Below are 13,955 nucleotides of genomic sequence, written 5' to 3'. Positions count from 1 at the left end.
ATACTTATACGCGCTTATGAGTTTTGAAAAGCAGCGTGGATCGATAGAGATAGGTGATCGATGAACCATCAAATATTTATGTACCTCGCTTTAACTATGAATCCACGACCGCGGTCATATTACTAACATTAATCAATCACCATGATCAATTACAGTAGACGATTATAATTTACCCAAAAAACTTCCTGTCTTAATTTCTGTCTAATTTTTGAATGCGTTCACGCTGTCATCACCGGACACTGGGTCACCAGGGTCTTCTTGCACCTACAATATATTTAACCTAAACGCCTCACTTAGCAATTTTAGCCCATCTCGACGATACTGTTGTGTTCTAGACTGAGATAATTATGAATGAAATTGTGTTGCTTCTTCTGTTAATGTCGATAACCAACGACGTTGCTGCGTCACGAAACAGTGTCAACACGACTGATCAGAAAACGATTTGTGCACAAAGAGCTGATGTGAGTATAAATAATATGTGCACTTCTTTAAGTATATAGCGCCACTTTATCAAAGCTCGATTGTGTTAAACCTGCGTATGAAGTTCCAATTTGCTGTTTTTATGCATTTTTTCTCAAACATTTTTGAAAATAAGCGAACGGCTGACAGTCAAAAATTAAAGTGGTATCGGGGTTATTATTTTGGGGGCTCAAGGAATGGAGTAAGAAATCTTACCTTCAGAAATTTTCCTGAGCTAAATCATTTATTGCATGTAATATATATGCTAACAAATCAATTGTTAATATTTTCATTTCACCTCATAGTTTCTGGTCAGTTGTCATGCTAATGTCAATATCACTAGTTAATTTTGTCTGGTTTATGTGGTCATAGGTTGAAAACAGATTCAAATTTGACCAGTTCTATGTGTTCACAAAGTCATTCAAATTTAAGTTGAATTTTGCATACTACCATTACGTGTGCATTGCGCACATATTAATTGTTTTAAATTTTGAAATTAGCGTAACGATTATTTAAGGAGCCTGTAAAATGGCTTTCGTATTTATAATTACCGGTATACCAAAAAGAACACTAGAGTTCCTTCGCTGTAGTATTGAAACTATCATTTTAAGCGCGTTTAAATGAAATTCAAATACCTGTAACCTAACTCTGGTCGAAGCCGCTTTTCCAAAAGGCAGTGTTCCTGGTGGAAATCGCTTCCCAAAACAGTAATATTGTCGCATAATTGCTTTAATTGCTTCCCAAAGTAAAACAGTATTGTTGATCGTAATTGCTTTAATTGCTTCCCTATGCAAAACAGTATTGTTGATCTTAGTTACCTTAATCGCTTCCCCAAGTAAAACAGTGTTTTTGATCGTAATTATTGCTTTAATTGCTTCAACATGCAAAACAGTATTGTTGATCGTAATTGCTTTAATTGCTTCCCCAAAACAGTTTTGTTGATCAAAATCGCTTCCCCAAAAAACAAGTTAATTTTCACGCAAATGGAATATGAAACCATAACTGACAGAAATGCTGTGGGTGACGCCAGAGTCTGAGCACGGAAAAATAAACCCTGGGTACAAGGCTGATGCAGTCGTTAGATAAATATGAAAGATATTGAAATGTTATGCATGTACAAACAAAAACATGAAATTTGAAATTAATTTTGCTAAAGCAGGAATTTTATGCATATAAATTTTATTGGCTTTGTCGTGCAGAAAAAACTACAGATAATCCTCCTAAAAATCTAGTTCTCCCCGGAGTAATCTAATCTCAGATTTTATTGTGCGAACGAAAGTTTTAAAAGTTCTCATCTGGAAAGCGGTCACAATATATGGATATCTCACTGAAAATTTTTATTATAATAATATTGTTAAATTTCAGTTTCTTAATAGTGAACATGCACAATTCAACGAGAACGAACGACTATACAGTTATGTTAATAAGTGTTATGTTAATATAAAACAAAACACATTTGTGCCAAACACATTTATAATGTGTGCTTGTACACATTTATAAATACATAATTATAAAGATCTTAATTTTTGGAGAGTCAAAATAATTTCGAAATGACGTTCAACCATTACACATTTGATGTTTAATTAGGGTTTCTATTAAAACTATTGAAATCACCCATAACAATGCAATTGTTAGAGTTTGAATGCCTAAGCACTCTGTTGGGACCCACAGGTGTATAAATGTTTACTATACGCATTTTTATGCATGCATATGATGCAGTAAAATTTGCTTGTTCGCAAAAATGATATTTATTAACAATATTTACAATTTACAAATATGGATAACAATATTTAAATGTGCATCTCAAGGACCACGACCTTCGACATATTCCCCTTTCTCTAGCAACACAAAGCATTTAGCATTTTATAAGTTTCATTAAATCCCCACGGGCTGAAATTCGTGAACACGGCATTCAAATTTTAACAATGAGTGATTTCAATAGTTTTCAGTTTTTTTGGGATACCCTGTATAATTATTCACATGTTTAATCATGCAATTTTTGTTTGGCTCGACCTTTTACAAATAAATTGAATAGCCATGCCATAATTATGCTGTGTTTTCTTTGGGGATTCATCCCTATATACATTCATACGGTTTAAGTGTTTTCAAAACAACACGTACAATTGTTTAACTTTTCCGTAGACAAATCGTCTGGATTTGAAGTCTTATTTCGGTTCCTTGTCAGTGAATTGTTTATGCTAATCGGCTTGGAACGGAATAAAATGATCACATTCGTCTAATGCTTGTTGAAAATTCATATTTAAGGTCTCATCTAGTATAGCCACGCGAGTTTAAACGAGTGCAGACAACTGAGTCGCTCGGTTAAACTGAAGAGGCTACTCGTTCTTTCTCGTTGAATTGTGCATGTTCACTAATAAAATATGAGATTTTAAAGAATATAAATGTTGTTTTTAAGCCACATTCTTGTTTCTAACAGACACTTAAACTATTGTATGGACACGATGGTGAACCTGGTGTGCCAGGAGCAAAGGTACGTGAAATAAGCTTTGTCTTTCAAGGCGACTCGTTAAGTTACGAGGTGCATTTTCTTTGATTTATATGTATGACTTTACCATATTCACTTAGGGTGAGCAAGGCCCAAAAGGCTATGCTGGAATGGTATTCTTTAAGGTACGCGAAAGAGGAAATAAACAATTTTGGGGTTCACGATAGGAAATAGAAAGGAATTTAATACTTGTGACATAACCGGGTACATAAGCAATCGAGGGAAGGTAAATTTTGCAACCATCAAGCTGCCAAGATGATTGGTGAAACTTCTAGACTCTGGTCTCCGATTTGTCGAGCGACTCCGGCGTATTACGTGATGAATACCAAAGAGAAATTTTAAAATCATGGCAAGTTTTGTCGTGGTTTTTATTCAGCGACAGCCACTCAGCCTGAGAAAATATTTAATTAAGGCGTTTGATTTTTAAAAATGGCGAGCTAGGTTTTTCCTCAGCTCGCCCAAACTAGTAATTATTCTGGCGGTGTTTGTTCAGCTGGGACATCGATCCAGCTCCTGCATGTCAATGTTATCAAAACCGTCTTACTGATGAAAATTTGGGGCTTTTTATTCAATAGGTGGTGTTTCTGGTGTTTGGCAGAATAATAAATACGCTGCAATGCGATATTGCTTATCCAACCACCCTTTTTATTTAATTAGGTATTGTTTTGTGGCGCGATTAATTGCGATAAGTCACAATGCAATAACTATACAGGGTGTCCTAAAACTATTGAAATCACCCATAACAATGCCATTGTTAGAGTTTGAATGCCTAAGCACTCTGTTGGGCCCACAAGTGTATAAATCGGGGTTGCCATAAGCATTTTTATGCATGCATATGATGCAGTCAAATTTGCTTGTTCGCAAAAATGATATTTATTAACAATATTTACAATTTACAAATATAGATAACAATATTCAAATGTGCATCTCAAAAACCATGACCTTCGACATGCCCCCTTTCTCTAGCAACACAAAGCATTTTATAAGTTGCATTAAATCCCCACGGGCTGAAATTCGTGAACACGGCATTCAAATTTTAACAATGAGTGATTTCAATAGTTTTCGGTTTTTTGGGACACCCTGTAGATACAAGCAATGCATTTATTTCAGGGTCCCCGCGGACCTCCTGGAGGAAGAGGTACACCGGGATACAATGGTATGCAGGTAGGATAATTAAAATTCAAAATATTTAATAATCCTAAATACTATTATTGTACTCCTAAATTTTCCTATTATTCTCTTAAATACTCCTATTATTCTCCTTAATACTTATTACTTCCTAGATACTCCTATTACCTCCTAAATACTCCTATTGCTCTCCTAAATACTCCTATTATTCTCCTGATAATATACCTATTATTCTCCTGAATACACAGCTATTACCTCCTAAATACTCCTTTCATTCTCCTAAATACTTCTATTATTCTGTTAAAAAATGTGAATAAAAAATATATAAACCAATGAAAGGCTTAAATTGAATGCCACAATGTAACTAATGCGAATCTAAAATGTACACTATTTACACACACGTGCGTTAGCTATAATAATGTATTCAAATTCCAACAAAACCTTCATTTCAATAGGGGATATATTTTTGAGAGATACCCTGTATATACAGTGGCGGATCTAGGGGTGTGCAGAATAAATTACACAGCTTAATTTTAAGTTCAAAACACCTTAAAAAAACACTATTGGTTCTAGATTTAAAAAGGATATTTTTACATTAAAATCTACCAATGCGATTCCCACTGTGTATGCATACCGAAGTTTCTCTCGAAAATTAAGAAAAATTGCTTATAACTTATATGATTAACGTTCAATAAAATGAATAAAAAGCTGTTTGTAAAAGCTCTATTTGCAAAATCCTATGCTAAAAAATGATTGGTTCAAAGTTTAGTTGGAATTAAAAAGTTTCAAATTATGATAGGTGAACGAACGTCAGATTTGTAAACAAAGCATGTGCCAATAGCACTCAAATTTGCCAGGAATGGTTCGTAATGACCCTCGAAAGGTTTCATACATGATTTTTAAAAGTCATTTTAAACGATCGCGATTCTAACTAAATTTTCCTTGTGAATACCTTCATGTATGCAGTTTTTTTTTCAGGGAATGAAAGGAGATCCTGGTGAACCGGTTTGTTTTGTTAAACAGTTTTTGCTTAATATTGTAATGACTGGACGCGGAATGCGCATTAAATGATTCATGAGAATGATCCCCCTGATGAGAGTTTAGGGTGGTGTCTTCCCTATTTACGAATCGACACAGTCTGTTTACGGATCGTAAACGAACAGTCCATTCGATACCAATGTTACGGAACGACAATCTCTTCATCGACTTATCCTATAGACACAACTTGCCCTATTTACAAAATTAATGGATGCAGTCTGTTTGGGGATACAGCTGCTTACGCCTTAGACACACGCTAGTTTCCATGCCTCGTGTTCTAGTCGACAAAATGCGTTTACGAATCGACATAGTCTATTAATTTTTTGGAACGTAAACTAAGAGTCTATTCCATACCAATAGTACGAATGGTTGCTTACTTCTAACGAATAGAAATGCCTAAACCACTTTACCATCCGTATAAAAAATTTACGAAACGAACGACCCGTGTGCGTGCAACAGTATTGGACAACCATCATATATATAGACTATTAGCTTTACCTACATTTACATTTTTTACATTAAAAGTAGAGGATAAAATTTCTGTTAGGGCGAAAAGCAAATTGGTTTTTCAATTAAAAAACTTGACTAAATAGCGAAAGAAAAGTTTCCTATTTTTTCCTCTTAATTTCCAGGGAGTGCCAGGTGTTAACGGTAAGGACGGTTTGACTGGTGAAAAGGTAAGCTTAGTAAACATGCGAGTGAGGTCAAAAAATCGTTTCATATTAACAATCATCTAGTAACCATTACGGTATTGGATAATTCTTTTTCAAGAAGAATAATATTGCGGTATCATTTACATCACCGAGTAATATGTCTTCTAATCACATTATAGGGTTCCATTGGTTTCTCTGGTCCACTTGGACTTCAGGTAGAACAACTATTATAATACAAAAAACATACGGAAAAAACGGAATGCAATGGACAAGTCATAAACGGTTACCGTACCCTTAAACCACACATTATCCTAATTTTCTTGCATATTTAGCAATATAATTATACGTAAACGATCAAATTTATTGATTGATTTTTACACATGCACATCTTACAAAACATTGTTTTTCATATTTCATTTTAAATGTACTGAAAATAGCCTTCTGAAGTGCTTACGTCACACAGTTTTCTATGTATACAATTTTGTCCCACTTGTTTCCCAGATTGCATTGCGATTCATTGTTCGAGAACGACATGACGTAAGCACCTCAAAGGTCTATTCAATGTTTTGTTTTGCGCCATGCATGCCAGTTTTACTCAGAAATTTTCTCTATTCCAGTGCAGATTTAATTATACGGTAATTTTTGTATAACATCATGGAATATTATGTGTGAATGTTACTGAATATATTGTTTTCAACCCAAATCATAAAAGGGGGACAGAGGAGCAAAGGGAGAAGCAGGTCAAAAGGTAAAGAAGGTTAACGTTTTTTAAAGGGTAACATACTGAAACAAAATTTCTCCTTTGGTTAACATCGTTATTTATTTTTGAGGGTCAAAAAGGAAGTAAAGGAAAGGCCGGCGCTAAGGTAAATTGATTATCAGGAAGGTAGAACGTAGATTCTGTATTTCCCTATCGATGTTTTTGTATCGTCAAGTACTGACTAATGCAAATACATTCCAATATAACTAAGAGGCAGCGTGGCATTGTCTTCAAAACAACTTCACACATATAGGCGTACTTCTATTTCTTTCGTTAGCTTACCTACCAAAAAAAAACAAAAAAAAACAATGAGTAACATATTGCTTGTTTTAAGCTTTCATTCATGCTCAGATGTGATGGGCTCGTGTGTACTGAAAACTTACGTTGTTTTGGTAGTGTAATTTCTGCTTTTGGCCTTCATGGCGGCCATCAAAGATGGTGGCCAAGTTATCGTTCCAGTCTTTTTAGAGTTCACCGGGAGCAAATAAACTAAAGCCAATTACAAAGCTAATCCACACCCAGGGTAGCCCATTTCCTTTGGCCGAGAATAGATTCAAATATTCGCTTTCCAAAAATGGCCTTAGCCTAACTATTCAGGGGGGGAGGAGAGGCGTACGCTTATGTCTTCATATCCAGAGGTGTTTGTTGCCAGACATGAATATATATAAACTATGAGTATATTCCGTATAATTACGGAAATATTATTTGGTTTCAGATGGAACAGGAAATGGAGATATACACACTTAATGACTACTTCGTGTCCCAGAGTGGTTATTACAACAATCGCTATCACGTTACATCACGTGTTCTAACTGACGGAAGATCAGACACCGGTGGTTGGGGCAGCGAGTCAGAAAATGCTGGGAACTATATTCGAGCAACTTATATTCGCCCTGTTTACGTCACGTCATTAACAGTAGCTGGAGGTTTCATATCATCTTGGGGTCATGATGTGAAGCCAGAATACGCGGACCTGGACTTGGAATATTCTTTCGATGGCAAAAGTTGGTTAAAGGTAGTGGTTTTACTTTGTTTGAAGAGAAAAGAAAGGGCCTCTTTAGTTGAATTAGGAATACTGTTCGGACCATTCATGAAAGAGGAATATAATGTACACGAAGCTACTATATTCCCTTGCATTATTTCGGAACTTGTAAATACACAACCGGCGAGACATATTCTGCCTAAATTGGAAAGCTTAGTAACAGTCGCAAAAGTAATTTTTTTTTGGCTTAAATACGGCGCTAATGGCAGACAGAAAAAAGCTAGAAAATATGAGAAAGGCTGATTCTATTTTTTTAACTAATTAATACACAAAATAATATACGTTCCTTCCTTTTCCTAGGCACGAACTGTTCCTGCACCTGTGCAAAATGCTGAGATGATCTTTTACGACTTGCCTCAGCCAGTCACTGCGAAGTATTGGCGTCTCAGATCAACTGAAAACAAATGGGCCGGAACAACTGAATTTTCTTTGAAACCTTTGATTAGACAATAAGTCCAAGTTGCCTTTAAGAAATTATAACACAAACAGCAAAATTTTTTGTAAACTTTTCAATTTATTTTTCTTAATTGTTTTTCTTGATCCTTTCAAATTACAATTTTATATCTACTTGTTTCGTGAAAATATTCTGCGTGCATGGATATCTTAATAAATATTTGAATTTATCATGAGATTGGCATATCAAAGCAGGTTTTCTAAATAGATATCAAACTAAGCATATCAAATCAAATAAATTAGAGAATGTATCACCTTCGTGGGTCAATCTCGGTCAAACTCGTTTCCCAATTAAGTCCGCGATTTCTTCCGGCGATGAAATAAAGGCTCCGAGAACGGGAATAATCCAAACCGTGTGAATTGCATTACAACATGCCACCGGCGTACGTGAACGACCAATCAGAATCATTTGTGATGACCAATCAGAATCATTTCTGATTTCGATATCTTTTTATCCTAGATAAATGGTTTAATTCTCCTTAGGAGGCTCCCAGGACGAGTTTTTCCAAGTAGAGGGATGGACTGGTGTGGAGTTATCGCATACAGGAACTCGGACTCAAATACCCTTGAAATACATTTACCGGCCTCGTCTCAAAAATACTCCACCCTTGTTTTGTTAGTATTTACTTTATTCCGGTCAACATACTCCTTAATCGGTCAACACTCCCTATTTCACTGTTTACATTATCACCACATCGCTGCAATTATTGTTTTCAATTTAGGATTTTAGGGGTAAAGATTAGTCGACTAGGAAAAATTTGTCCCATTCATTCACCCTTCATAAAGTAAGTTATGTGTAGAGTTACCAGTTTTGCCCGATTTTTTAAACAAGATCACACAGCAAAGCTCGCTGTTTGCTTTAGTAAGACGAAACTTTTATTACTTTATTGACCAAAAGTACATGCACTCAGTCAGTTTCAGAGATTTTTGTCACCATCAAGCAAAGTCACTGCCCTTAATGGACCTTAGTCAACCCAAAGATATATTATTCACAGTATATTATAAAAAATTCACAGTAGAATCATGCAAAGTTTTGTTCAGTAACATACGTACCATTGCACTTCGCAAAGTGAAAAAGCAATAAAAGAAAACGAACTTAACCACATCATTTAGCGTTGTAAATTTTTACTTTTAGACAGAAGAAACAAAGTGGAATGCAACTGTTAGTATATGTGCTCATTATGATTCAAATTTATTATATTTATAAAAATTGAACTGATTTTGGCAATTAAAATAAAGTAAATAAAAAATATTAATGGGCAGCGAATTTAAATTTAGATTGAACTTTTATTAAGTATAAAATGTAAATACTTTCTTTCCAAAATTAATCCGAAAATAATAAAAAACCGAATCGCATAATTTATTTGTTTTTTATATACAGATTATAGACATTAGCTCAAGTAATCAAAGTTCCATCATGTATCAAGCAAACAAATTGTCAATTTGCACTTTACCTGGATACGAACAGAAGCATGTGGTATTTTAATGCATAAGTGGGAAATAACGCTGTAGTCATTCATTTGTGTTAAGTCTCATTCACTGACTTGTACATGGTATATCTAACGCTCAACTGGGATAACACATAAAACAAATATAAAGCATGCTCGTTCGTGTTCGAGACCCTAATTGTATAAATTAGCATAAATTATCTTAGACTATGTATAACAATTTGTACAATTGTACAGATCCTTTTCCAATTATGTATATTATTTATAGTAATTACACAAACTATACCTGAAGGAATCAATTTAATCAAGACCTTAAAATGGAAAATCATCTATTTAAGGATGAAGTGGAATTTTTTTTAACTGGAAGACAAGGTTCCATTCACTATTACTCATTATTCAAACCTGCATATTAAGAAAACTTGCCATATTTTCTCCCAATGCATTTGTTGACTTCCGATATTTGAAAACTTAATTACGCAGTCAGCTGAAATCAGTGCAATGTGTTGATGTATAAATAAACGACAAATTAAACTTTTAATTATGGAATCTGAAATCCCCAAGAGCAAGATATATTCCTATGAAAACATTTTGCAAAGGCAGAGAACAAATCAACTGAAAGTGACAATTCGAAATTTAGTCGCCCACGTGTCGATTAGTATTTTTATATGTCTTTCATTTATTCTCTGTAAACTGAATTAGAATTATACGAGTTTTTTTGCCGTTATTAATTTGTTATTACTGCGAACAAGAATTAGGTCATTGCCATTGCTAACGTATGCTTCTAAATGGAAAAAGGAGAGAAAGTTAAGCGTATATGAGGATATATAATTAGAGTATTCTTTGTTTTACGATACTTGATATTTTCTAAAAATTACTAAATTTTTTAGATGAAAAAATAATTGAAAAAATAATGATTGAAACGCAATCCCAAAGTTCATGCCTTCAACAAAGGTTTCAATGCAAACTCAGTTGTTCCAACCCATTTATTTTCTGCTGATATCAGGCGCCAATATTGAGCTACTGTAGGATCAAAATTCACCGTCACTAATCTCTTCATCGCCGGTGAAGGGAAAATGGCACGCTAAAGAGCAAGGAGAAAGGTTTTGAAATGCGGTCATATACTTGCCCCTTGCACTTTCAGTGGCGTAGCCAAGCTCACAATTTTGTGCTGATATGTAAAATCAATTTCGAGTATTATATATAATTATATTCATATCTTAAGAAATTGAATGTTTCACTGTCAAAGAACACCAAAATATTAGCATAGCGGGACAAATCATCAGGCAGGCAGCAGGCTACGCTGCTTTTTACTTTAAAGGCACCTACCCTGACAGCGTTTCTAAATATCTAATAATGCATATACTGCTACATTTACTCGTTGCAATATGTCAGCTAACGCCAGAAAGAGATTCAGAAATATTGAAATAAGTTGTTTGTTCTATTAATAGTATTTCATGTCGTAAATGTGATGTATTCATGTCAAATTTTTCATCAGACAATAATTCCGTTTAGCGTGGTGTGTATATATCATTTGACCAAGTAATTTTTTATCATCTATGAGAACTTCTGCTGCTTATTCTGCCACCAGGCATTAGATATTCATGCAGTTTCCATTATTCTGGATTCGAATGGTACGTAGCGACATCAAAATTACCAAGTGAAAGCGAGTGCAACCACCCCCCCTCTCGGGACAGACATACCATAAAACAACTTAAAATTATGCCGTGACCATGCGAATCCGGTATAGTCTAAACAGGACTTAACCAGGGCTGTGGACAAGGTAAAAACTGTATGAAGGAGTGTGGCATTGGCGCATGGTTTAATGCCTTGTGCCAAGTGAGAAAAATTTCCTATAATAATCAACAGCCTTTTTAGATCGAGTGCTATTCAGTTTGATTTTCCTTTCAGCAAAATTTTATTTGGTTTCTTCTGGTTAACTTATCAGTTATCGCGAGGCACAGTCAATGCGGCTGGGCTATAATCTACTCCCTGTAAATACTCGTAAAAATGCAATCCGCATTATTACCGTTGCCCAGTTTCTTCCGTCGGTAGAGTACTCCAGCTTTAAATTTCCATATCCGTGTCTGACGTTATGATGCCAAGATGGTATAAAGCCTCCTGCAACTGTGACAGATGTGACAAACACCGGACGAACATAAGTAGCTTGAAGATAGTTTCCAGTCCTTGCCGTTTCACTTCCCCAACCACCCGTGTCTGATCTGCCATCAGTCAAATCACGTGATGTCACGTGATAGATATCATTGTAGTATCCATTTTCTTTAACTTGGTAGTCATTTAACGAATGAATCAACGCACTCGTGATTAGCTCTGTCTATAAAATACGCAGTAGCATTATTATGAAATGTTATAATAAATGTTGTATGAAATTCTCTACTCTGCTACTTTTTTCGTATAAGGTTCTTCCACTATTACGTCCAAGGCAGAGACGAGTTAAAGGTCTTTCAAGTTCTACCTTTTGTTTTGTCTTCTTCTTTCGTGAATTTAAATAAATATAAAGAAGCTAAATGTTTTACTTTCTGCAAAAGAATACCAAGTGCCTAACCTCTTCGCGTGTAAGTCCATCAGGTCCTGGTTCGCCCTAAAAATGCATTGAAATGAACTTTTTGTTCAGGTTTTGTGAGACAATTCATGCACACAAGATCTACAACTTAAGAGCAAGTTAGCTTTTTGTAAAACTCTAAAGAATGAGAAAGCTGTAATGAAATTATCTCCGGGTTTTCAAGAATTAAATTCTTTATTTTCAAATACATTTGTTGTTAAAAGATCGGATCTTCCGTTATCGTTAAATAAAACGCCACACGAAAAAAAATAGTCACCCAAACTTTAAATAACGTTATACATCGAAGTAAACATAATAAGATTTATATTAGAAAAATATAGCCAAAAATAGTTGCAACTGAAATAATATGAGAGCCTTTTTACCAGGGACGTAACCAGAACGATGATTGTGGCGGGGGGGGGAGGGTGAATATTCATATATTCATTCCTGCCAGACGGATTACTATTATAAGCTATTGCACTTACAAAAGAAATCCGTAGAGCTGAACTGGATATCCGTAGAGCTGAACTGGATAATATTCACCTCAGCCCCACCAAATATCGCTCTATAGTTACGCCACTGCTGTTTACATGGAGCGAGTTATCTCGGCTAGGCGAGGTAAAAAGCGCATCACATCAAAGGTTTAACCTGATCAGTCTTTCATTATAATTTATGCAATTTTTACCTCGCCTAGCCGGAATAACTCGCTTCATTTAAACAGAGCCTAAAATTATTTGATTATATGCAATTTGAAAGCGTGCATTGGGGATCAATGCCATTGTCCTATTGTTTTTTGTCGAGCGATCATTTAATAACCCTGCGAGCCGCCATATAAGCAAAAGGATAATACGAATATAGTTCACTGTTTGCGGTAAGAAATTATCTACTTGATGCGAATTTCTAATGTAAGGATTCGTATTCTTACATCTTCACCAAGATTTCCCGCTTCTCCTTGAATTCCACGTGCACCCTATAAAAATGCATGATAACGAATATACTTTTAATACAAATGTTACTCGTTTTATCCATGAACTTTGTTTCTGGACACTCAGTGGCGTAGCCAGCAAGACGATTTTGTCCCGCTATGCAAATTTCGAGTTATTACGATTATTTATTTCCTTAGAAATTTATTGTTTTCACAGTCAATGAACAAAAAAATATTAGCATAGCGGGACAAATCGTCAGGCTGGCCACGCTACTATGGACACTCGTGCAGAACCTGGACCGTCCGTCGAAAGGGTGGGGCACAAAATGGGCAATATATCCAGGACAACAAGTTTACATGTAGGGACCCACGTTGAAATACTACAGGAACAAAAAAATATTGAATAAATTACATATACACTAATCTCGTTGTGTTTTTCGTAGGTCAGGTAAAGCAAGATACGTATTATGTTATTAAAATTATTCATGTCTTTAGAAATTTATTGTGTCTACAATCAGTAAACACCAAAATATTACCATAGCGGTAGTCGTTAGGCTGCTACGCTATTGATTATGTTTGAGATGTAAAAGGAATTCTCAAGAACTACAGGCCCTGTTACACGGTGCAATTTTTCCTCCAACTTGCAATGTAATTCTTCTTTTGAGATTTGTAAATTTGGCAACTACCAAACTTTTATTACACTCCATGGCGCTTCTTACACTTACATTTTGAAGACTCTTCACTAATTTAAATCTCTTAAAAGTACAATTGCATTCCAAGTTGCAAATTGAACCGTGTAACATGGCGTGGAGAAAATCGCATCTGCCGTACTCTAAATATATCAGTTCAAATGTGCGCTCTACCAGTGCCTCGTTACCAGGCTACGCAGAAGAATGGGATGGGCGTGTGGTTTGCAATATCTCGTGGACAAATTGATTGATTTGCACATCTTTCTATATATTCTATAAACTATACCTAACAGC

At 35.3% G+C, this 13,955-nt stretch overlaps 2 protein-coding genes across 5 annotated transcripts in view; one reads left to right on the top strand and one right to left on the bottom strand.

The window, feature by feature from the left end:
- The window catches only part of LOC114538743 (otolin-1-like), a 51,930-nt gene that overhangs the window by 24,648 nt on the left and 13,327 nt on the right, over positions 1-13,955 (bottom strand). Inside the window, exons 8-11 of one of the 2 annotated variants that reach the window (XM_028559757.1) lie at positions 12,973-13,017; positions 12,051-12,086; positions 11,514-11,819; positions 10,328-10,568 (exon numbers count right to left, since the gene is read on the bottom strand). The exons of the other annotated variant lie outside the window; for it this stretch is intronic. Of the exons in view, the coding sequence (XP_028415558.1) occupies positions 10,422-10,568; positions 11,514-11,819; positions 12,051-12,086; positions 12,973-13,017 (534 nt within the window). The 3' untranslated portion in view covers positions 10,328-10,421. Of the gene's footprint in view, positions 1-10,327; positions 10,569-11,513; positions 11,820-12,050; positions 12,087-12,972; positions 13,018-13,955 lie in introns of those variants that run through there. 2 annotated transcript variants of the gene reach the window in all.
- LOC114538785 (complement C1q and tumor necrosis factor-related protein 9-like) lies at positions 239-8,611 on the top strand. 3 transcript variants are annotated; one of them, XM_028559759.1, is made up of 11 exons: positions 239-461; positions 2,897-2,950; positions 3,046-3,090; positions 4,076-4,129; positions 5,072-5,098; positions 5,764-5,808; positions 5,964-5,999; positions 6,497-6,532; positions 6,615-6,650; positions 7,260-7,559; positions 7,887-8,605. In XM_028559759.1, the coding sequence occupies exons 1-11, from the start codon at positions 348-350 to the stop codon at positions 8,037-8,039; spliced, it is 900 nt and encodes a 299-aa protein (XP_028415560.1). In that variant the 5' UTR covers positions 239-347; the 3' UTR covers positions 8,040-8,605. The 3 variants fall into 3 exon arrangements, with proteins under 3 accessions (XP_028415560.1, XP_028415562.1, XP_028415561.1); XM_028559761.1 differs by lacking the exon at positions 7,887-8,605 and having other exon boundaries at positions 6,625-6,650; positions 7,260-7,440; XM_028559760.1 differs by lacking the exons at positions 2,897-2,950; positions 3,046-3,090 and having other exon boundaries at positions 7,887-8,611.

The sequence above is a fragment of the Dendronephthya gigantea genome, unplaced genomic scaffold (assembly GCF_004324835.1).
Source record: "Dendronephthya gigantea isolate DGI-Jeju-01 unplaced genomic scaffold, DenGig_1.0 000003F, whole genome shotgun sequence".
Taxonomy (NCBI): Eukaryota; Metazoa; Cnidaria; class Anthozoa; order Malacalcyonacea; family Nephtheidae; genus Dendronephthya; species Dendronephthya gigantea.
Note: the sequence above shows the minus strand (reverse complement) of the source record. Positions and strands in the feature narration are given on the sequence as shown.